The 24,700-nt window shown below is 37.4% G+C and overlaps 1 protein-coding gene across 1 annotated transcript in view; it reads right to left on the reverse strand.

Annotated features, from left to right (window-relative positions):
• Nucleotides 1-24,700, reverse strand: part of LOC106083785 (T-cell leukemia homeobox protein 3) — a 63,734-nt gene that overhangs the window by 25,371 nt on the left and 13,663 nt on the right. The window contains exon 2 of the mRNA XM_013247035.2: nt 21,830-22,227. Coding sequence (XP_013102489.1) covers nt 21,830-22,227 — 398 coding nt within the window. The remainder of the gene's footprint in view (nt 1-21,829; nt 22,228-24,700) is intronic.

Consider the following 24,700-nt stretch of genomic DNA (forward strand, 5'->3'; position numbering starts at 1 on the left):
GCCACGGGTAAAATGAATTATTAAAACCAAATTTTGCCAACAAGGTGACATATATTGTCCAGGAGGCTTTTGTAAATGCCTGCAAAGACCTCAGAAGATATTCCAGAGACTTACGCGGCCGCTCTCAAATTTACACGGCGTGTCATTGGCGACACTTCTACAATTAGCGCTTATATAATACCTGCTGAAGCAGTGCGTAATAATGCCTTCTAAAATACCGCTGAAAATATGCCTGTTCTTCTTCATTTTCGAAATGTCTTAAATTTCAAAAAGTTTTGGAAAATCGTTATGAATATGAGTTTACTCTTACTCTTTGTGTGTTGGTTTAACTGAATAGTGAATTGGCACAACACAAAAGAGTTGATTTTGCAGAAAACGCATTTTTAAATTTAATTTCCCGTTACTTTCAAAGAAAACAAGTAAAAGCGTGCTAAGTTCGGCCGGGTCGAATCTTATATACCCTCCACCATCGATCGCATTTGTCGAGTTGTTTACCAGTATCTCTTTTTAGACAAACAAAGGATAAAAGAAATGAATTGTGCTAATTGAATTGAATGTTGTAGACCACAGTAGAAGTCTATGTGTGAAATTTCATCCAAATCGAATTGCCTTTAGGGGCTCTGAAAGTAAAATAGGGAGATTGGTTTATATGGGAGCTGTATCTGGCTAAAGACCGATTCAGACCATATTTGAAACGTATGATGGAGGTCATGGAAGAAGCCGTTGTACAAAATTTCAGCCAAATCGGATAATAATTACGCCCTCTTGAGGCTCAAGAAGTCAAGATCCCAGATCAGTTTATATGGCGGGTTATGGCAGGTAAGGTTATGGACCGAATCGAATAAGAATTGTGCACTCTAGTGGCTCTAGAAGTCAAGACTCGAGATCGGTTTACGGACCGATATAGCCCATTTACAATCCCAACCGACCTACACAAATAAGAAGTATTTGTGCAACATTTCAAGCGGCTAGCGTTACTCCTTCGAAGGTTAGCGTGCTTTCGACAGGCAGACAGACGGACGGATGGACATGGCTAAATCGTCTTAAAATGTCACGACAAACAAGGTCTTAGACGAATATTTCGAGGAGTTACAAACAGAATGACAAAATTAGTATACCCCCATCATATGGTGGAGGGTATAAAAAGAAAATTAAATTTAATATTAAATAAAAAGTTTATAAGATATCATTTTATAAGATAACTTTTACACAAGACAAAGCATAATAGGGAGCATATTCATAAATTTACGTAACCTTATTTGGATATATCTGCTATAAAGACCGATCTTCCAATATAGGGCGCTAAGTCCATACAAGGCGTATCTATTATCCGATTCCACTGAAATTTTAAACAATGAGTTGTCTTAAGACTCCATTCATCTGATTGGAGTACAGTTCGTTCTACATTTGGATATAGCTGCCATATAGACCGATCTTCCGATATATGGTCTTTAGCCCATAAGAGGCGCATTTTTTATTTTATGTTACTGGAATTTGAAACCATGAGTTATGTTAAGACTCCCAACATCCAACTCGAATATGGTCTAGATCATATCGTACTAGATACAGGAGTTATATAGACCGAACTGCCGATTTGAGGCCTTAGCCCACAAAAGTCAAATTTATTACTCGATTTCGCTGAAATTTGGATCAATGAGTTGTCGATTTAGATATTTAGTACATTATGTTGTGTTAGGCTCCTCAGTACCAGTGCCGAGAATGGTCGAGACCACATCACCTTTCGATATAGCTTCCATACATTGCTGCTGGCAAATTATAGATATTCATTCAATCCCATAGTTTCAATATTTTTTTATTGTAACTATCGATAGTGCTCACAAATTTGCTAAATATATAACAAAATATTCATATTTTCAAAGAAAACGTGTAAGAACGCGTAAATTCGTACGAGACGAGCTTTGAATACCCACTACATACTTGGATACCTCTATAAAAGAATTTAAATCGTTTGTATTGGGGGAATCTCGCACAAAGTTTCATAATGATTGGTTAATAATTGAAGTTATAGGACAAATTTGTTTTAATTTTGAAGGCTTTCTAACCAAAAAAGGGTACACTTTAACAAAAAATCAAGTTTTACCGATAGTGTTAAAAACTATCGATATTGACTGAAATTTGGAACATAAAGTTATATTAGATCCCTTGTCATCTTTCCCAATTATGGACCAGATTTGGCCGTATTTACATATAGCTGCTATTTGGACCGATCTGCCGATTTAAGGTTTTAATTAAAAAAGGGGGACTTTTTGCTAAATTCCCTTAAACATTGACTTGTGTTAGGCTTCTCTGCACCTGAATAATGTGGAGATATAACAAATTAGAATAATGACTAAATATCCGTGGTTGTGGGTATCCAAAGTTCGGCACGGCCAAACTTAATACGTTTTTACTTCTTTTATTATGTAATTCTTCAGGCACATGAGCGATTTGATTATTCTAAACCAAAAGAATTCTGAATTAGTTTCTAAAATAAAAAGTGTTTTTTCTATTCAATTCATGGCAATCATTTTAGTTTTGATAATTTTAAGTCGAACCTATAAATCATTGCTTCTGAATGGCGATTCAAAAATTTTGTATCTTCTTTAATTAAAAATGTGATCGTGCGATAGAATATCAATGTGTAGACCATTCCAGATTATGCTTGGCACAGATGTTAGAAGTCGCAAAGAAGTCTTTGTGCCAAATTGCAGCAAAATCAGGTGAAAATTGAGGCTGCTAGGTACTCAGGAATTCAAATCCGGGGGTCGGATGATATGGGGGCTATATCCAAATCTGAACCGATGAGGCAATCCCCAATGACTTATATCGATAAGAAGTATCGGTGTGAAATTTCTTTATTGGTTCAAACGTCATCGGATTTCGACAGACGGACATAGGTAAATCGAGTCAGAGAGTGATTCTTAGCCGATCGGGTCGGATGATATGGGGGCTATATCCAAATCTGAACCAATGAGGCAATCCCAATGACTTATATCGATAAGAAGTATCGGTGCAAAATTTCTTTATTGGTTCAAACGTCATCGGATTTCGACAGACGGACATAGGTAAATCGAGTCAGAGAGTGATTTTTAGCCGATCGGTATGCTCATCATTGGGTCTAGCACTTCATCTTCTTAGCACAAAGATATAATACTCTGTACCACAGTGATGGTGCTGGGTATAAGAAGCAATCTAAAGAGACAAATGTGTAACGTCTTATTCATCAAATGTATTACACCATATTCTGAGAAGTTGTCATGGAATGACTAGTGACATTTTACTTGGCTAACAAAATGCTGTGTTTGAGGCCTTCTATAATGCGAGATGCTAGAAGTTGAATGTGCATATGTATGAGCTCTCTTGTAAAGTCAACTTCCATTAGTACACTCATAGAAAACAATTTGCTGAAAATAGCAGACACTTTCTGCTGAATATTAGTCGTTAATTTTGCAGCTATTGTAGCAGTAGTCCTCCTATTACAGCAGTAGTTCTGCAATTTGAGAGCAGCAGGCTTACTGCTGGAAATTCTGTTGTTTGCTGAAAATGACTGCTGTTTAATAATGGAGGGGTGTTAGAAGAAAAAATAATATACGAATGTAAATGTGTTTCTCAGTGGATGCTTACCTTCCATAATGTTTTCTCTTTAAATTTAGATATAAAAGGCCATGCCCATCATGTACACATTAGTAGAGCAATAACAAAAATGCGAGCGAGATCAGCCAAATTTCGAAATGTATACCAATGAATGAATCGGATAGGTTCTTTACAGTAATATTCCACAAATTAAAATCATCTCTTCAAACAAAAGTACGACAAAAAATGCCGAAAGTAATCACAACAAGTAACAGGCAAACATAAAAAAACAGCATACAGTTTTTTTCTGCAGATTTTTGTACATCAAACAGCAGATTTTGTTTGCTTATTTAGCCGACCGTAATGTTTGCTAATACAGCAGTCCTACGATTGCCGAAACAGCAGCAATGTCTGCTGTTTTAGCTAACATTTTTGCTGTTTTGAATAACAAATTTGGTTGAGAGTGAAGTACAACTGTTTTCCGGCGCTGAGTAAATTTTCAAATATCATGTGTTTGCGTTTAAATGCAAACATTTTTATTTTTTATTCTTAAATTCATAGATAAGTTCTTTGAACTTTAGTCCAACCTAGCCCTTTTCCTTGCGTAGGAAACCAAAAATATTCTATTCCTACTTCCTCTGCAAGTTTTTCCGCCAACGCGCATATGTATGTATGTAAATATGTATGTGTTTCGTAAATACTAACGGGCCAGGAATATTTTCGGCATAAACATTTCCTATTTATTATTCATGTTAAAAGCTTTTTCCATTACTTGGCTTATGGTTTATAACCTCAGTCGACAACAAGGATGCCCACCTTTGGGGGTACGGCACGTTGTGGCCACCACTCCACGCAACCTCATCGCATAGCACATCCGAACAACTTTTCTTCGAAAGTCGTAAAACATCCCTTTGGAATATTTTACAAGAAATTATGCCCTCCATGCCATCCACCTGGTTTTGGGAGGTATTCTGCTGCCATGCGAATGAAATTTTAAAACGTTTGTGTGAAATCCCTTAAACTTTAGTGAACATTATCATCATGTGTGGTTTCTGGAGAAACCCCCAACGATATTTATATACTGCAAAAGCTTAAAGTTTATGATGCACCCACCCCCAAATGCTGAAGTCGAAATGGAAGCTGCTACAGCATGTAGACAAAGAATCCGCTTGCAAACCCCTTTTCCAAAGCCCTGAAATCCATTCATTATTTGATGACTTGTTTTTTGTTGTTAACCCTAAGCAAATGGGTTCTATGCCTCTAAATTGGCTTCAATATTGAAATTGATATGCTACACAAGGATGCATATCAACCCCTTCATTCGTAGCGTTCGTATGTGTGTCAATGATATTGATTTTTAGGTTTTCATTTTGCAGAGTGATGTATTATTGATAGACCCTTTTCCGGTACTGTTCCTAGAATCCCTTAATAAACAACATGATTTGTCAGTTTAACACTTTTTTATGGTCTGGGTTGGGCAGGACATGAAATATTCAAATGCCAATTACGCACGTGAGTCAGTCAGCTAAGATATTTTTATAACATACCCATAAGGCATGGACTTGGAAAGCTACGCCTTAAGTAGAAATTTAATTGAGACTTATCAAACATTGGAGGAGATGCCAAGCCATAAACAAAGTGTTCGATCACTTGGTTTAAGAAAAAAAAAAACACAAACGTATTTTTAGCAGTTTTACAGCAGATATGATGCCGTTGGCGAACAAATGAAACCTGTTACTTATTAATTCATCCCTAATTCATGTAATATGATAACAATAACAATATAAAGACGTACACTTGTTTTTCTAGGTTTTTTTGCCCATGCCAAAAGTTGAACAGAGGCGCTTGATGATTTTACTAACTTTAAGTATTTGATATAACTCAAGTCTGTTGTAGGCCACCGCCTGGGTTCGAGTCCTGGCGAGAACACAGGAAAAACATTTCCAGCGGTGGTTATCCCCTCCGAATGTTGGCGACATTTGTGAGGTACTTTGCTATGTAAAAAGTTCCTCCCAAAGAGGTGTCGCACTGTGGCACGCCATCATTTAATCATTTAATAACTTTGAAACTAGACGTCTGATCGTTTTGCAATCTTCTAACGGTTTGTAGTAGAGGAAATAAGCTTTCAGAAATTGCTTGATTTGGCCACCCTATTAATAACATAGGGTGTGCTATTCTGCGTTATAGTTGACCTCTAGTGATTTCTTTAATACTTAACAAACATAACTTTTGATCCGATCTGTGTGGTGTTCATTGCTGTTACGAGAAACTTTTCTGCGAACTACCTGGCGCTTCCACAGGTTGCGGATAGAGGAATACTCCATACGGAGTAGCCGCAACGGGAGTCGCGAACACTCAGTGGTATCGAATGGAGAGTCGCTGAGAGAGAGGGCGGCACCGGCTCTTGCACAAATACAGAGTGTCTATGATGCTCGATATGACAAGGCGGGTTATTGGCGCCTTTAAATAACCAATGGCCATCCTGTTCCAGGGCCAATCGGTCCTTTGGACCACAACGAGTTTGCTTATCTACAGGAGCATGACGAGGATCGCCACCTCCACATGCAAATGTGGTTACAACAACAACTCAAAGGAAACTTATGTTTTGTAATGGTTGTAATGGTTTAAGCGAAATCGGGTGTCAGAAGCGTCTATTATGGGCTTAAACCCTAAATTGGAAGTTCGGTCTAAATGGCAGCTACCATTATCGGTTTGGATGTGGGAAGGCTTTGTACAACTTACTGTTTCAAATTTTAAAGAAATCGTGCAATAAATGCTCATGAATGGCTATAAGACAAAATATCGACACCATATTTGACCTCTCGGTTCCAAGTTTAATCGAAATCGGTTAATGAGTGTGTTTTTTATGAGCTTAAGACCTTAAATCGACAGATCGGCCTATATGGCAGCATTGAAGTCAAGGAGTCTAACATCTATACCCAAATATAATCCGATCGAGACCATAATTGGAAGAAAAACCCACGGTTTGAAATTTCAGCAAAATCGGATAAAATCGGTCTCTACGGCAGCTATCGGTCTCTACATGGCCTGTGAACGGATGAAATACGAATCTGTGCCAAATTTCATCTCAATATCAAAAATTTTGAAAGCGTAGCATGATTAATATAGCGGACGAACAGATAGACACACGGGCATCGTTATATCGCTTTATAATTTTTCGATAATCAAGATTATACACACTTTGTAGGTTTGGAAATTGATAACTTGTTGTATTGCAAACGGAATGACGAAATGAATAAATGTTACATCTATCCTATGGTGTGGGGTATACAAATTTGAATTAAAAAAAAATTATTTTGTCGGAGCGGATTTTGAAATTTTAAACCGCTCCGCTCAGAAAATGTCGCTCCCACTCCGGCAAAAAAAAAAACGAATCCCTGGTTGAAACTAATTACAAGTCTGGAATAACGTATTTAATTAAAAACGGAATCGTCCAAATATTCGTACTACACAATCGTAAGGTAAATATAAACAAGTAAAAGCGTGCTAAGTTCGACCCTCCACCATGGATCGCATTTGTCGAGTTCTTTTCCCGGCATCTCTTCTTAGGCAAAAAAGGATATAAGAAAAGATTTGCTCCGCTATTAAAACGATATCAAGATATGGTCCGGTTCGGACCACAATTAAATTATATGTTGGAGACCTGTGTAAAATTTCAGCCAATTCGTATAAGAATTGCGCCCATTGGGGCTCACGAAGTAAAATAGAGAGAACGATTTATATGGGATCTGTATCGGGCTATAGATCGATTCAGACCATAATAAACACGTTTGTTGATGGTCATAAGAGGATCCATCGTACAAAATTTCAGGCATATCGGATAATAATTGCGACCTCTAGGGGCCAAGAAGTCAAGATCCCGGATCGGTTTATATGGCAGCTATATCAGGTTATGAACCGATTTGAACCTTATTTGACACAGTTGTTGAAAGTAAAAATAAAATACGTCATGAAAAATTTCAGCCAAATTGGATAGGAATTGCGCCCTCTAGAAGCTCAAGAAGTCAAATCCCCAGATCTGTTTATATGACAGCTATATCAGGTTATGAACCGATTTGAACCATACTTGGCACAGTTGTTGGATATCATAACGAAATACTTCGTGCGAAATTCCATTCTAATCGGATAAGAATTGTGCCCTCTAGAGGGTCAAGAAGTCAAGACCCAAGATCGGTTTATATGGTAGCTATATCAGGTTATGGACCGATTTAAACCATACTTGTCACTGTTGTTGGATATAATAAAAAAACACGTCGTGCAAAAATTCATTCAAATCGGATAAGAATTGTGCCCTCTAGAGGGTCAAGAAGTCAAGACCCAAGATCAGTTTATATGCTAGCTATATCAGGTTATGAACCGATTTGAACCATACTTGGCACAGTTGTTGGATATCATAACAAAACACGTCGTGCAAAATTTCATCTCAATCGGATGAGAATTGCGCACTCTAGAGGCTCAAGAAGTCAAGACCCAAGATCGGTTTATATGGCAGCTATATCAAAACATGGACCGATATGGCCCATTTACAATACCAACCGACCTACACTAATAAGAAGTATTTGTGCAAAATTTCAAGCGGCTAGCTTTACTCCTTCGGAAGTTAGCGTGCTTTCGACAGACAGACGGACGGACGGACGGACGGACGGACATGGCTAGATCGACATAAAATGTCACGACGATCAAGAATATATATACTTTATGGGGTCTCAGACGAATATTTCGAGTAGTTACAAACAGAATGACGAAATTAGTATACCCCCCATCTTATGGTGGAGGGTATAAAAAAATACAGAATTTCCACCAGCATTCTACTTTTATGTTTCTGTTGTATGGATGCAATACCAATATATTAACTGACAAGTCTAGTTTTTAGAACATATTTTATCAAGTTAAAAACCAGATATCTGGCCAAATCCGGATGAAGTTGGTGCAAAAGTTTCGGTTTTATACCCAACAAATTTAAAAACTGTGATCCACTTTATATGGGAGCTATGCGCACATTTTAAACTAGGTGAGCCATATTGAAACCACATTATTGTTTTCCAAAATACAAAAATTCAAAATCCAAAATATCATCAAAATCTCAAAAAAAAAAACAGCATTTTATGGAACAAAATTGAAAATTAAGCCATATTTAAGGTATTAACAATCATCAAAGTTTAGATGCAACGACATCTCATATAATACAAAAGTCAGGATCTTTAACAGTAGTGTCAAATCTATTTTATTATACCAGCTGTAACCGGCCCGCTCTGGTGTGCCTTCATTAGCACCACGCGGAAAATAAGTTCTTTACTTACTACCATATGTATCTCCCCAGTACAATTTCTTTATTTACTACCAAATACCTTTTATTGAATAAATAAAAGGAGGTGGAGGTGTTTTGAGGCTTAAGCAACCACCTATTACTTGACAACAACAAATCCCATGGCAGCCGGTTGTACGTACCGGATTGACCCGATGGATTTCTTCATCGGCAAGGGCTTCCTCATCAGTGTTTAACACACTGCTACAACAACAACAACAACTTGAATCTTATTTTTAATACCATATTCGAAATCTACTCCCGAATACATTTTACAATATTTGAGTCCCATATTATTATGATCGTCTAATATGCTCACATAGAACGGTTTTGGTTTTGGGGCGGCCCCATGGTTATTACACCCAATTTTTAATATTCGATAATCATATTCGTATTCTATTCTATTCGTATTGTCCCGATCGGTATACTTTGATTTTGGGCGTTACTTTTGGGGTAACGCTCTAGGTATTTAGATCCAATTTTTGACACCATATTCGTATTCTATTCCCGAAAACCTTCCATTTGAGTCCCATATTGTCCCGATCGGTCCACTTTGATTTTTGGCGGTGCTTTTGGGTTTTGGGCCTGTGAAGGCCTTCTAGGTACGTGGAGCCGATTTTTAACACCATAATCGTATTTGACTCCCAGTTCCATATTGTCGCAATCGGTAAATATGTCCTGCTGGGGGGTTTTGTGGTGTGGGACAGCAATGAATAAATTTTTATGTCAGATTTCTACTCAATATTGAAATACCTTTAATATGATACCCATATTGCCCAAAGAGGTAAAAGTGTCCTCTTGGGCGGAGTTCTTGGGAGTGGGAGACCCCCGACAATTAGGGTGCAATTTTTATGGCAATTTCGTACTCTACTCTTAAATACCGTTCATTTGACACCCTATTGTACCAATCGATAACCATGTCCGTTTGGATGGGTTTTGGGATGGGGCGTCCCCCCAGTTTATTTGACTTAAACATTTTATATCAAGTGCGTGTTTTCGGGGTACCATAAAATAGCATACTAAAGTTTGCTTAAATTGGTGCACATATCTTCGAGATTTGGCGTTTTTGAAAAAAGGGGGAAAGGGGAGGGTCCGAGAAATGTCTTAGACTGGAACCTGCAAATACGAAAGTAGAGTTGCAATTAACCCATATATCGTGGAATCAAGCCAAGTCTTTTGCCAACTGTGGAGTTTGGTGGATAGAGCTTGTTGATGCCCTATGTTCACGTTGAACATTTTACTATTGGTTTTCTTTTGTTATGCATATAAAAATATTCCAATTGTAAAGGACAAAGTAGGCGCACTACAACATTGAGTAACCTGAATATGGTATTGATACATTTGGTATATTAAGAAAATTTTGAAAGCTATTTATTTTCTTTTCCCAAGTGCGAATGAAAGGGAAAAAGTTTAGAGCTCTAAATCTCTAAAATCTAACTGTTCTCTCAAAAGTTTCACCCAATGCATAGCAAAATTTACACCAATTTTAAGCGAAACGACTGGTACATGAGTTCATTGACACCCTTCTATACCCACCCTTTAAACGTTCCCGTGTTTCCTTCGCCACAAAAATTGGGAATTCCCGGGATTCCCCGACTCGGGAATTCTTCACGCAAAAACCTAAAACCCGAAATTACGTTACGTTCGAAGATGGATTATATCTTGATAAGGACCCATCTCCCGATTTAAGGTCTTAGGCGAATAAAATCCGCATTTGTTACGTGATTTCACTGAAATTAAGATCCTCGACAACAGTGAAGAATGTTGTCCAAATTAGTCTACATGATAATGTATCCTCCATATAGACCGATCTCCTGATTTACCCGATTTCACTAAAATGTAACATAGTGAGCTTCGATATTAGTGCCGAATATGATCCGAATCAGTCTATATTTTAATATAGTCTGCATATGATCCCATCTCCTGATTTAAGGTCTTTAAAAGGAGCATTATTTACTCGATTTCGCTGATATTTGGCAAATTGAGTTGCGCTTAGACCGCCCAAATTGGAGATCTACACATTACCCGATTTTGCTGTGATTTAGTGCGGTGATCTACAAAAATTTAACTCCCATACATCTTTTCTGAATATGATGCAAATTGGATTTGAATATAACTGCCATATAAAGGGTGATTTTAAGCTATTATCTTTTTGGCAACACTGATCTCACGCACGTTTCGTGTTTTGTTTCACTGTCAAACATCTTCAGTTTGGTCTACAATTTCACCGTGAATTGTCTTACAAACTAACAAAGCTTGAAAATTATTACATTTTATTATTAAAATGCGTGCTCTATTAAGAAAGTTATCGCGCCCTTCTTCCATTTTACGCCGAAGCTCATTTTTGGCTCAATGTGTACGTTAATAAGCAGAATTGTCGATTTTGAAGTGAAGATCAGCCAGAAGCATTGCAAGAGCTATCAATGCATCCAGAAAAAGTCACAGTTTGGTGCGGTTGAGGGCTGGTGGCATCATTGGACCGTACTTCTTTAAAGATGATGCGAATCGTAACATAACTGTGAATGGTGAGATGATATCCAACTTTTTTGCCCAAAATGCATGAACTTGACGTGTGGTTTCAACAAGACGGTGCCTCATGCCATACAGCACGCGTATTAGTGGACTTATTGAGAAGCAAGTTCGGTGAACATTTTATTTCATGGACAATTGGCCGCCTAAATCGTGCGATTTAACGCCTTAGACTATTTTTTGTGGGGCTATGTTGAAGCTCATGTCTATACAGACAAGTCCTTTACAATTGACGCATCGGAAGATAACATTAAAGCATTTATATGTGAGTAACATTTTACGATTTATGGAATTATGTATTAATTGTGTGGATTGTGTAAATGAAACGGCAATTGTGCAAGGCTTTTAATATCAGGAAATTTGAACAAGCTAAAATTGCGGTTAGTGTAGCTGCGAATGTAAATAAGAGATGGCGTTGATCTTTATAAGTGTAAAACGTGGTTCAACCTTAATGCATGAATTAGAACTTAAATTTATTAAACCTTTCCCCGATTTAAGTCGGAGATAATGTACAGCAATGTTCCAAATATTGTTGTATATTATAAAATATCCAGTTCCACAAAATCATATGTCTCCACCTTACCACCTACGTGCAATGAAGTACCTCAAACGGACGAATAGCTCATAAATCATTTTCCTCCATCAAAGATGTTTTATGGCTCATGGAAGCTCTATCAGCAGCAGCAGCAGCATCAGCAAAGACAAAAGCACTAAGGCGCCACCTTATCACCTAACGAAAGAGCATCCCAAAAGTCTTATAAATATAATAAAATATAAAAGCCATCGGGAAGCACAATGTCGCCAACAGTTAAATATTACCATGAGCTCATGTGAGCCTAAAGAAATCAAATCCCAAAATTATTGAAAGATAAGAGAAGAGAGAAAAACGACAAAGCTGAAGCCCTTCGAAGAGTCAGCCAGGCAATAGTAATGCAAGCCACACACGACAACTAGCTACTCTTTCGATATTTAACCTAGCCTAAAATTTTCTTGTAATCAACGATGACTGTTGACGCGTTACTACACCATTTCCGAGTGCAGTGTTAAATCAGGTCGAGTTAATATGAAAATCAAAACACTTTGTTCAACAATTGAAGTTCGGTTTGGCCAGTTGCCTTACAATTGAAATGGTGTATTCGTTTCGTTGAAGGAAATCCATACTTTGCTTCACCGAACAGTTGGCTGGTCTTGATTTCAAAGACTCATTTAATAAAGCCAAATTAAAAGCTTCCAAACATAAGCATTAACTCATTGACATATTTGTCGTCGGTCTGTCCAGAGGGCTGCTCTTTGAAGGTGGATGCAGAAATGTTGGCCAAATGATAAATTTGCCAAAGTCACGGCATCAGTGCGTCAGTATCGAAAGGCACTCAAATGACATCGTGTGGGGATGGAGAGGACCGCCCGGTTGGTAATTAATTCGGTATACAGGTTGAAAATTAAAAAGTCATGTTAATCACATCATTAAAATAGTCCAGCGAAGAGTAGCATAACAACAACATCACAGCCGACCATGCGAGATACCCACCATCGTTCGTACCCTTACGCTTATGCAAATTCCTTACTTTTAGTTTTTGTTTTCCAATTGACTTCAATCGAATCCGTAATCCGGTTGGCAAGTGCAAATGTGTGGCCGAATGTGTGGTTGTTGATCAGTGCCAACACTCACTCATATGATGCCCGTGGCATTAGGTTGGAGTGTCTGTAGGACAGGTTTCCCGCATCGCGGCATACGTATTTGATACCTGGTGGAGGGCAATGCATAATCCTTCAACAAACATTGGCGATGATGAATTTTACTTGGCCTCATCCTCTGCATTTGCTTTGTAGCTGGGCTTAAAATTGTTATTTTGATGGTCACCGCTTTTTTACCATTTTTTAAGCACAAAAAATAAATGGCGCAACATGCTCTACAAATCCTTGCGCTTATCTTAACCATCATTGGGGGTCATAAATTGACATGTGTGATTTTGCTGACTGTTAGACCGATCTTTCGAATATCGGAGTGTCTTTTGCTCAACCAACAAAATATTGGCGCGGCAAAAGGATAAGTATGGCCGAATTACAGTAGTTTCGGTGGTTAGCGGATGTAAAGTTTAGTTTTGGTAAAAGTTTTACTCCTAAATGATTTGGACAATTGAAGAATAGTTCATTGCGCGGGTGATGCCCCGGTTCATTGAGATGGCAATGCAAGCCAATAGCAATATTGCTTTTTTTTACAGACGATTTGATAAACCTGACCATTCTGACTGCGCTTTAAATGGTTCATATGCTGGGTCGAAGTTTGAAAAATAAGGTCCAATGATGCCGCCGTCGAGAAACAACGACACATTCATTTGGTCAATCTGCCGCATTTTTTTATGATAAGTACGCATTTATCAAAATTGGAGTTATTATGTACAAATAAACCATGTCTCCAATGTTTACAATGTTATCCTGTAATACAATGCAAAGGGAAAATTTCATGCATTCCTGGTGCAAATGAGCAGACAAACACACTGTGGCAAAAAAATGCTAAAAATTACCATACACACAAAAAATAAACCGTGTAACGTTCCGCTTCAACATATCAAACGTTATCCACAAACGTAATATTATTGTTTTTAATTAACTTTGATTATTTTAAACCCTTTAGCAGCTTGGTTTACGGTGAAGGGTCCTTCCTTTTGTTGTTTAACTAAAAACTCTTTAATTGCAAAAGTGTTTCGATTGCCGCAAACGATTACCGGTCCAACAATTAATCTCTTAAATTTCTCCTACTAGAGAGAAAGGGTGAGTATTTTGGCGCATAGAAAAGTGGTTGGCAAAAACACTAACTCTATTGCACATTACATTGTACGTGCGAAAATAATCCCAAGCAGACCCATAGGCTAGCAAATAATTGTAATTGTTTGCTCTTCACTGATGTAGACACATTCTCACACACGACATTTTTTCCAATGACAAAAGTCATTAGAGCAACACACAAATGGCTGGCAGATACAAAAAAACAACAAGAATTTCTAAGGCACATACATTGTTTGGTAACATTTACGCGATAAAGAAATATCCATCACAAAGTAGGTATTTAAATGTGCGACAACAACAACCATTTTTTGTTTTATTTGTAGCATAACGAATACAGTAGATCATTATAAAAAAGCGGAAAAGCGCACTTCGGCCGATCCATTGAAATCAAATATGCGCATTCCGGATAGAAGATATGTATGACAACCATACAAGTATCTTATCAGATCTCAATGCAATTTGGTACACATATTAAGATGTCGAAAAAAGTAAGTTGTAAAATATGGAGAAAATCTGATGACAATTGTGGATTCTACAGTCCATAAAGCATGTATTGAATGAAAGATATACATTGGAGTTATATGGCTTAGTTTCATTATATTGAATTTGTTTATTCATTATTAAATCTGGTGTGTACCTCAAACGAAATTTGCAAAGCCATAAAAATGCATCGACATATCCTAAGCGAAATATTAGGTTACGATACCATTACCGAAAATTGCACTTGCAGGTATGTAGCTCAAATGAAATTATATTTGCGAAACAAGGTGGTGTAAAGAAATTAAAGAAACACAGCTATTTTCCAGTAAAGTCTTGGCAGCAAGACATGGAAAAATCGTTCCTGTTTCCTTTAAGTATTCCTCTACTATATCATCAAAACGAATTAAAGGTTACTGTAATCTGATTTTCACACTTTTTTTTAATCAATACTACAATAATTGCCAAGTCATGACATAAATATGGAATCGAATTTCGATTTATACAATGCTACGTCTGGTCCGTGTTACTATACGTCCCCGAAGTTTGGACTTTTAATACCTCATATGAACGAAAATTGGATTTGAATGATGAGTACTACACTACAGCAAACGTGCTAAATTCGGCCGGTCTAAATCTTAGGAATCCACAACCATAGGATAAGAACAAATAGAAAGGATGAACTTCGAACTCAACAAATTGGAGGACGTTATAGAATGTAAACGTCGTATTTATAAATAATATAAACATTGTCTTATTATTTCAATAATAAGACCATACTTCCTCAAAGTACGGTCCAGCGCTACCGTTTGATGATATCCAACTTTTTTTGCCCAAATGCAAGAGCTTGACTTCCAAGACATGTGTTTTCAACAAGACGGTGCCACATGCCACACGGCACGCGTAACAATGGACTTATTGAGAGGCGAGTTCGGTGAACATTTTATTTCACGTTCTGGACCGGTCAATTGGTTGCCTAGATCGTGCGATTTAATGCCTTTAGAAAATTTTTGTGGGGCTATGTTAAAGCTTATGTCTATACAAACAAGCCCGCTTCAATTGACACATTGGAAGACAACATTGTTGAAAAGAGTTTACCAAAATTGGACACGGTCAACATTTGCATGAAATAATCTTCAAACTTTAAATTATCTTGATGGTACTGTCAGAGTTATATTTGGACGCGTAATGTAGCTTTACATTACAGATCGAACGAGAAAGTCATCAGTAAGACGACTGGGCTACGGATTAAGCACTTATCTTTCGCAGCCATTCTATAAAAATTGGAATACAATGTCTGTATTTATTAGGTATGTATATACCCACGGGTTGTTCGGCCGGACTGTACTATGTACTGCATAAGCTGCAACCCATCCATCTTAGAGAAGATTTAGTTTTCCTTGAAGTTAACTTTTCCTGATTTAGCTCTTATAAATATTAGCAGCCGATCAAATCATCATTTAAATACTATGCAAAAGATTCAGTGTTGCAGGTTTGGGTAAACAACTACAAAAAGGAGAACAAAAGAGTTAGAGATAGAGAGATTAAATGAAAAAGGAAGGAAGGATATAAACGGCGCTCTCGGCGAATGGTAGGCAACATGAGAATGAAGAGCTTCTGGGCGGTTTTAAGTATCACCTCACTGGACTTTCGAATTAAGCTGAGATTGTGCATTGAAAGCGAACATGTTTTCCTACTTTAGCCGAACATTGTGGTCCGCATCGTCAACAACATGGTACCGATGCCAATTGTGAGGTAAAGGATTTCCTTTACCCCGCGTTTACCACAGATCCTGCAAATTGTAGACTCAGCCACCAACAATTGATCGCTGTTTTTCAAGTCGTTGGTAATTGGTGTTGCTCTTTGATTTCGACTGTTTCTGCGTATGCTCATGACATGCCGATATGCTTGTTGGCTTAAAAGACTTCTGTGATCACACTTATTAGCCAACAAGTCGGTGTGTGTGTGATTGTGTTTGTAACTCGTTCGAATATTGCGAAGTAGCTCAAAGCATTAACAAGGCGAATACTGCCATTCTTGGTGGTATACTTTTATAACGACTCGTTTGTTTGATTTTCTCCAAATAATGGTTTGTATGGACTTAAAATTTTCGAGGATGGTATATTCATTTGCGGTCGAATTTAGTTGTGTAACAACCAAAGGTTTGCCCGCAATTTTATAAAAATTTTTAAATAATAGTTTATTAGAAGTGCGTTAAGCTTGAATTTTGTTGCATATGCAGTAAATAAATTCATGTAGAATCTGTGGAGCATTTGGAATAGATGTATATTTTACAATCCTTAAATTACTACCTGCGACATTTGAAAGGTCCACACTCTCAAATTCAACATTTTGTTGTTTTGATAATGGTGCCACCAGACGATATGTTTTTGTCATCAGTTGATATTCTGTAGGCGAAGTTGTGTCAGGGTGTAACATCTTAATCGGCCAATATTTTGATGTAACTCTGAATTATGTTGCTTGATTATGCTTGATAGACAGGTCCATGAATAAGCATCCTTCTGCATAAACATACTTCGGAGAAAATTGCGAATGCTAGATGAGGGCTTATTAGATGCGGATGTTTTTCATTTCAACTTTTTATAGCCTGCAGGGTATTATAGCTTAGTGTGTTTGTTTGATTCGATTTAGCTGTGTCCGACCGACCGTCCGTTTATCTGTCTGTCTGTCCATGTGAATTTGTGTACAAATTTAGTACAGGCATATGTTTTGACCTCGAGACGAACCCTATTGAAATTGGAAAAAATGGCTTCAGATTTGAATCAGATTGAACTAATTTTGTAATTATATCGTAATTTGTCTGGCGATTTTCAAGAAGTTTTGCACTATTTCAATATTGGTGAATTTGATAAAAATCGGTTCAGATTTAGAGAGTTTCCATACGTGAATATGTCGCCTGATTTTCACTTATAGAGCCTTAGCAAGCTTATTTATCAACCGATCTTCCCAAAACTTCTCTAAACGCTTCTACAACTATCAAAAAACAAACTACAAAAATTGGAACCGCCAATTTGGATATATCTTTGTCTGAATTGGTTTCATATTGCAATAATATTGCCATTCTCATGAAATTAGAGGCGAGGGTTTCTCTCATGACTCTTCTGGGCACTGGTGAATTTCATAGAAATCGGTTAAGATTTTGATATAGATACCATATATATGTGTCATCTGGTTTTAAGATTTTCCCAAAATTTTGCATATTGTCTTCCTTTTTAAATTTGTTGTGTATGTGCCGATTTTGGTCGAAATTCTAAGGTCTGCTTTGCTTGACTTCAGCCTGTCTTCACTTGTGATAATTATTTTTATTTGATATTATATATATGTCCTTTTTTGCCATTGGAGTACATTAAATATGTTACAATAAAATGTGACCAATAGTAAAAAGTTCAATGTGAACGTAGGACATCATATGATACTACGAGAATATTTTTTTGTTTTCATAGAAATTATCATGCAAAATTCCTCTCAAATTTCAATATGCCGACTTTAAGCAGGCATCAATGGTTTTGCTCATTGCTGTTCCTCCCTCCTAGACCTTTAACTTCGAATGCATGGGTTTTAAAAACTGCGTGATATGTAGCAATCGTTGGATGTTTTTGTAATGGACATTTAAGTGTGGCCCTGTATATGGGCCAGGCAACAGGCACACATCATTTGTTCTGAATGCCATAACCCTACCCCATAATTGCAATACGCAACAACCAAGCCACAGTGAATTGTGATTCCCAAGAGTTTACAGCCGAAATGTCTGTACGCCCTTGGCAATTGGCTGGCAATATTATTGACGGACACTATCCATGATGAAAATACAGTAGCTAGCCAGAAAGCAGCACACTTTCATCGTTCCACACTATACATCCTCCGTTTCATTTGCTTGGAACCGTTGAGGTTGTTAGTGTTGTTTGTGGCACACGTTGCACGTGATTTCTTTGAAGTCGATTCTCGCTTCTCGCGTACATTGGTAGCTTTCAAGGAATTTATCTGATATTTTCTGGCTGGGTAACACAGATGCTATGTGTCGGTGAAGGTGGTGCTGGAGTACTTGATGTCTCTGTCACATTAGCGTAATTAAATGGGCTAGAGACAGTTTTTAAGGTTACATTCTCTATGGCATTTATTGGATAGAAATGAGTTTTTGAAAGATAACTAAATTAAAATGAGCTTTCACTAACTAAAAGTTCAATGCTTTATACTCAAATCTACTGAAGGTGGTATAACACGACATGTGTCAAATTTAACATATGAGAAAATTGTAGAAACAGATATGCAGCTCTTTAATCCAAAAAAATTGCGAATAAAATAATTATAATAATGCATGCATAAAATAATTATAATAATGTTGCATGGATACAGAAAATCGCATGCAGTGTGAAAGCACCTTAAGAAATATTTATGACAAACACTAAAAACAGAAACTTAAGTTAAGATGTGATTATTCTACCTTTTCTTTTGAAAGATAATTGCAACTTAAATTTAGGGTTCATCGTGAAGCGTATGTTCGCATATGATGCTGATCGCTTTGGTCGAAAACGAGGTGAGAACTTCTAAATATTTTTCAGTGCTATCCGAGCATACCCTACTAAATTCTGGAGGCATTTATGAGTATTTCAGCGTTATAATTTTTTTTTTTTTTTTGAATAGATTTTATTGCTGTGAGAAAAATTTTTCTTTAATGGAACATTCATTGGAAATTTTAAAAAAGCGTCTTTTTTTTGTAAAATATTGGATGCCCGCTGAGCTAGTTAGAATGAAAAGCTACCCCAGTATTGGTTTGACGAGGTAGTGCCTTCCACTTTGTCTTCTTGAGCCCCTAGAGGCCGCAAATCCTATCCGATTTTACTTGGAACATTTCTGTCATTGACATCATCCTCTAAAAGTGAATATACGTGCGAAAATATGAACTTTACTAAAATTTTAGATATTTGTTTTTTTTTATACATATGTACATTGTTGGCGTTGCTTATTTGTATTATCTTGTATGGAGAGATTTCATTTCTCTGATGACTTAAAGTTAAATTCGATGTGGAACATTTCTTCCTTTGACACTATGCGCCTAGAGTAGAATATTGTGGGAGATTTTGGCTAGTTTTGATCACATGATAAAATAACACTTAAAGTTGTAATTAAATAATTTTTGCATGAAATGCGCAAATTTGTACTTTAATTTCCTTCAAAGTTTTTTAAAGATGTAGGAGCCACAATTTTTGCCATCTTTACCAAATTTGGCACGAAGTGCTTTTTTGATGTCCTAGTATGCGTGAAAAATTTCATCAGAATCGGATCAGATTAAGATATAGCACTCATATATATCTTTCATCTATTATGCACTTTTAAAGCTATAGTAACCACAATTTTGGTCCGATCTCTACAAAACTTTTCATGAGATGTTTTAATTGACATCCCAATACGTGTGCAAAATGTCATCAAAATCGAATCAGATCTAGATAAAACTCCCATATATATATATATATTATGCGTTTCGACTTTTAAGGCTGTAGAAGCCACAATTTTCGTACCATCGTAAGAAAATCGTAGAAGGTTCTATTCCATATTTCAATAGGTATGCAAAATTAAAGTCTGACTAGATTTGGATATATTTGCTATATATTAAAGGTAGGTAGGGTATTATATAGTCGGCTCCGCCCGACTTTTGCCTTTTCTTACTGGTTTTTTTAGTTGTTGGTGTGTTTATTGTTTTTAGCATTAATGGTTAGTTTGTATCGGAACAGTGGAAAGTAAGGATTTCTTCTCTCTTGCTACGCTTAGGAGAGTTGGAGGACTTATTGATCCCTGTTTCGAAACAAGAGCGTGCTCTTCGCCGTATCAAATAGTCTTTGGGTATGTAGGGCACCCTAATCATTTTTATAAAGGTGCTGATGAAGATGCATGTCGTAACAGAAATCATGATAAATTAGCCAGTCAAAGTGTTTTGAATAACAACACACACTTGCTCAACTTTTATAAGTTCTTTGCTATGCTATTCATTGAATAGAAAGCATTGAATATGATCTCGAGCTGGAAGAAGTTCAATAAATCAAGATTTCAAATTTTGAAATTCCATTGCAGGATATTGTCCGGCTTTAGACCATTGTTTAATGCTTTCTATTCAAAGAATAGCACAGCAAAAAACATATAAAAATCAGAAAAGTGTGTTATTGCTAGATGCATTTGACTGGCTATCCGTATCGCGATTTAATTTTCGACCAAGAAAAATCATCAGCGGATGATGTCAAATGGATGATGGTGCTCTACATACCATCCCAACTAGAGTAGATTGTAAAGCACATATCGGAATTTGATCAGGGCTCTTTAAGACGACTTGCTTCACGAGCGCAATAGAAAACAAATCAAATCTAACTTCCCTTACGCAAATCCAACAATGCCAGTAGCAACAAGCACAAACATCTTTTGCAAAACTCTTTTGCTCTTCGCACGGCGATCACCGAACGGTTGCCAGTGCTGTTTTTGTGTATTGGCAGTGATAACTACACCACATGCGACGTGCCTTTCGTTTTATTTGTCTGTTTGAGATTCCTTTTGAGAATGGATTTTAAATTTATTTATACACTTTTTGCTTCAACACTATGAAGCTTTCATTTTAAATGCTCGCAGTCTTGAATGTTTTAATTAATTAAATTGAAATTTAATTTTCAACATCGGCAGCCGGCTGTAAATGGCTATTTCTCTTTGAACAAACGGATACAAAAGACCGACGGTTAATTGATCGATTGGCTTTTCCTTTCTGTTTGCAAAAGGCCTCCACGCAAGCAACGATGTTGTAATTTAATGCCGAAAACTACCACAAAGTAATTAAATTTAATAATAAGACATCGTCTTCTGATCGTTGTTGTCGAGACGGCATGTACTTGGCTACCTAATTTGGTTTTACGGCCGATTTTATAGCCGACATAAGAGGGTTATAGTTTTGCACTAAAAACGAGCACAAATGAACGATCAAAGTCCTCATCCATAGCTAGGTAGGCTACGCTGCCTGTTGGCCAAACATTAAGACACATTAGTACCTCGTTAAGTTATGAACGACTACGAGAACAGAAACTGATACAGATACAGAGGCTACTGTGGTTACTTAGTTTACATTTGGGCTACATCACTCACCTGCCAGTCTATCCTTGACTGCTTGATGCGCCAACGCCGCATGATGCAGTGGTGGCAGGGCCCAGGTCAGTGGTGTCCGTTGGGGTGGTACTCTCAAGACGTGACCGGCAGCTGCCGCCGCCGCTGACGAATGGTAGAGATGGGGATACGTGTAAAGTGCAGTTGCTCCGCCGTATGTGGATGAAGCTAAGCTGGTGGCTAATTTATAGGCCGCCAAATCTTGTTCGTTCTGCAGGTCCTGTTCGCTACTGCTGGACTTATTGCTGCCGTTGATGTTGTTGTGGTTGTTATGCTGGTTATTGTTGTTGTTATGTTCAAAAGGCTTGGAAAGCAGGCGTGATATGCTGAAGGGCAGATTTTCACTGGATGAGGAACGGGTCTGCTCAGACTGTGATTCACTACAAGGGAAAAAAGGAACAAGGAAACAAATGGCATTAAATAAAATAGTGTACGAACACAATGTCAGACCACGTCTCTAGCAGTAATACGAATAATAAATTAAAAATGATTTTAAATTTATGCACATGTAGATGTTTCATTGAAAAAATTGAAGTTTCAATTCTCTCTCATCTCATTGAATATTTAAAAACTCAACTCTACGGAGGACGTCGTCGCAGACCATGTCGTGTGAATCATCATGTTTTGGTATATTGTCACCAACGAAGATATGAAGGAAACTGTCATCTGTATATTTATTGATGACATAATCCTATACAATGTCGCATAAAATCTCTCTCTTATTATCGCGACAACTATTTGAAAATGTCACCAATGATTTGTATGCAGTCTGCAGTATGTCTTCCACGATTTTAAGCCTGCCTGCCAGGATGATTAGACGATAAAGACTAGGATACAGCCGGCCGTGCAAATTTTCAGTACAGCATCAAAGGATGTTATATGAGAAGCAAATATAAATAAAACAACTAACAATAAATACAGCTCGGCTACACCCAAGATATCGACATCATTGATATCGACGGTTGAGTAAAGCGAGCTTTAGAAAAATTAAGGATCTACGTATTTGTAATATTGGGTGTGACGAAAGACGTAGATAAAAACTAGTTATTAGCATCAGCGTTTAAGGCGTCAAGAGTATGGTCCAGTCAGGCAGTTTAGGCCTCTACAGAATTCTAAAATGACAAGAGAGCTAAGAGCCTGTACATAATCCAGGCTCGGTAAGAGGTTTTCACCCATTGTACTTTGTCTTCTCCTCGCAATTGCTGGGCAGTGACACCAGTAGTGCTAAGGCGTCTCCAACTCCTCCTCGTCATAGCACATCCTGCAATGACCAGTCAGGACTCCTATTAGCAGTCCTAAGTCATGCTTTCTCAGCCACTGGTTAAGCGACGTCCTGTTTCGCACAATACTCGGCCACAGGGCCTTTCACACCCTACAAACTACGGCACCAGCCCACGTCATATTTGCGTAGTCAATGCTAAAGAAAACGACGAAGTACAAGCTGCAGACATGGTATGTTGAAGACTAGATTGCACGAAGTACTACAAATTGAAGCGACCATATATTTTGAGTAAAAATATTTTTTATTGACTCAAATTTGATTCAGTCAAAAACGAGTTACAAGCTGCACGAATATAATGTACCAGTATTTTGGGCCCATTCCCGTACAATGCCTTTCTTCAGCGTATTTTTCAGCTCTTACCAAATAGAAAAGTTCATCGAATTGGCATCTGGCGAATTTGACGGCCACTGAATCACTATGTGACTGAAATAAAGATTGGAAAATGCTTTTTTAGCCATTCCTGCCTTACAATTTATTTTAAAAATATGAATATGAAAATTATTTCCGGTGCCCTTCGTAGGCTCAAATTTTCGTATGTGCGTTCGGTTAAGTAAACAATTACTTTTAGTGTTTACGATTTGCAGACTTGTGGGATTTTTATTCGTCAGAGAAACGTTCGTGGAAGCGCAGCAACTCATTTACTCCTTCAAGTTTAACTTTTTTTCTTTGGTGTAAGATTTTCTGCCTTGTGGAACTTGGGGACTCTACCTTGAGCTCGTTTTTCAATGTACGCTGAGTCCTTTTAAAGGATATTTTCAGATCATTAGCCAATCGATTGCCTCTATGGCAGGAATTTAATTTTTTTTTACCACGACCAAGACCATGGTCGTGGTGGCAACACGTCTAGTATCATTCTCACGATTTATATGCGATACACAAACATTTTATTCACTTTGAGGCGTTTAAGTTCGCCAAAAAAACCCGGTTGTGATTTTCATCATCACGAATAACTTTATTTTTCAATAAACTCAGCAGCAATTGCTTTTGAAGGCTTGAGCTCTTAATAAAACATATGTCATGCAGCTGTCATTCCTCGCTTGACAGATAAACTAGTGTAAAATTGGTAACACTTCATATCAATAATTCATGTTTGGAGATGACATCTGCCCTCCCTATCCGTATAAGCAAGACTTAAGAGTTAAAAAGTGAACGTGGTCTATTCTTATATACCCTCCAGTATGGATCGCGTTCGTCACGTTCTTTGCACGGTTTCTCTTATTAGACAGAAGTTAAAGATATATAATGGCAGGTCGTAACAAGAAATCCCCATGCATCTTTATACATTTGGCTAGGAATTAATTTCTATGGCTACTCCAGGTCTCTAATCGAGAACTCGATTTATTTATATGGAAGCTATATTATGTTATGAAACGCTTAAGATCTGACCTGTCTACGATCTTTAAGGTCGTAGGAGCTGTCAACGTGCAAAGTCGGATCAGAATAGCACAATGTAGAGGCTCAAGAGATATACTCGACAGAATTTGGGCCGATTTGGCCCATTTTCCAACCCGACCTACATCAATGAGAAGTATTTATGCCAAATTGTACATGTTCGAAATGACTTCGAATGT

This window comes from Stomoxys calcitrans, chromosome 2 (genome assembly GCF_963082655.1).
Source record: "Stomoxys calcitrans chromosome 2, idStoCalc2.1, whole genome shotgun sequence".
Taxonomy (NCBI): domain Eukaryota; kingdom Metazoa; phylum Arthropoda; class Insecta; order Diptera; family Muscidae; genus Stomoxys; species Stomoxys calcitrans.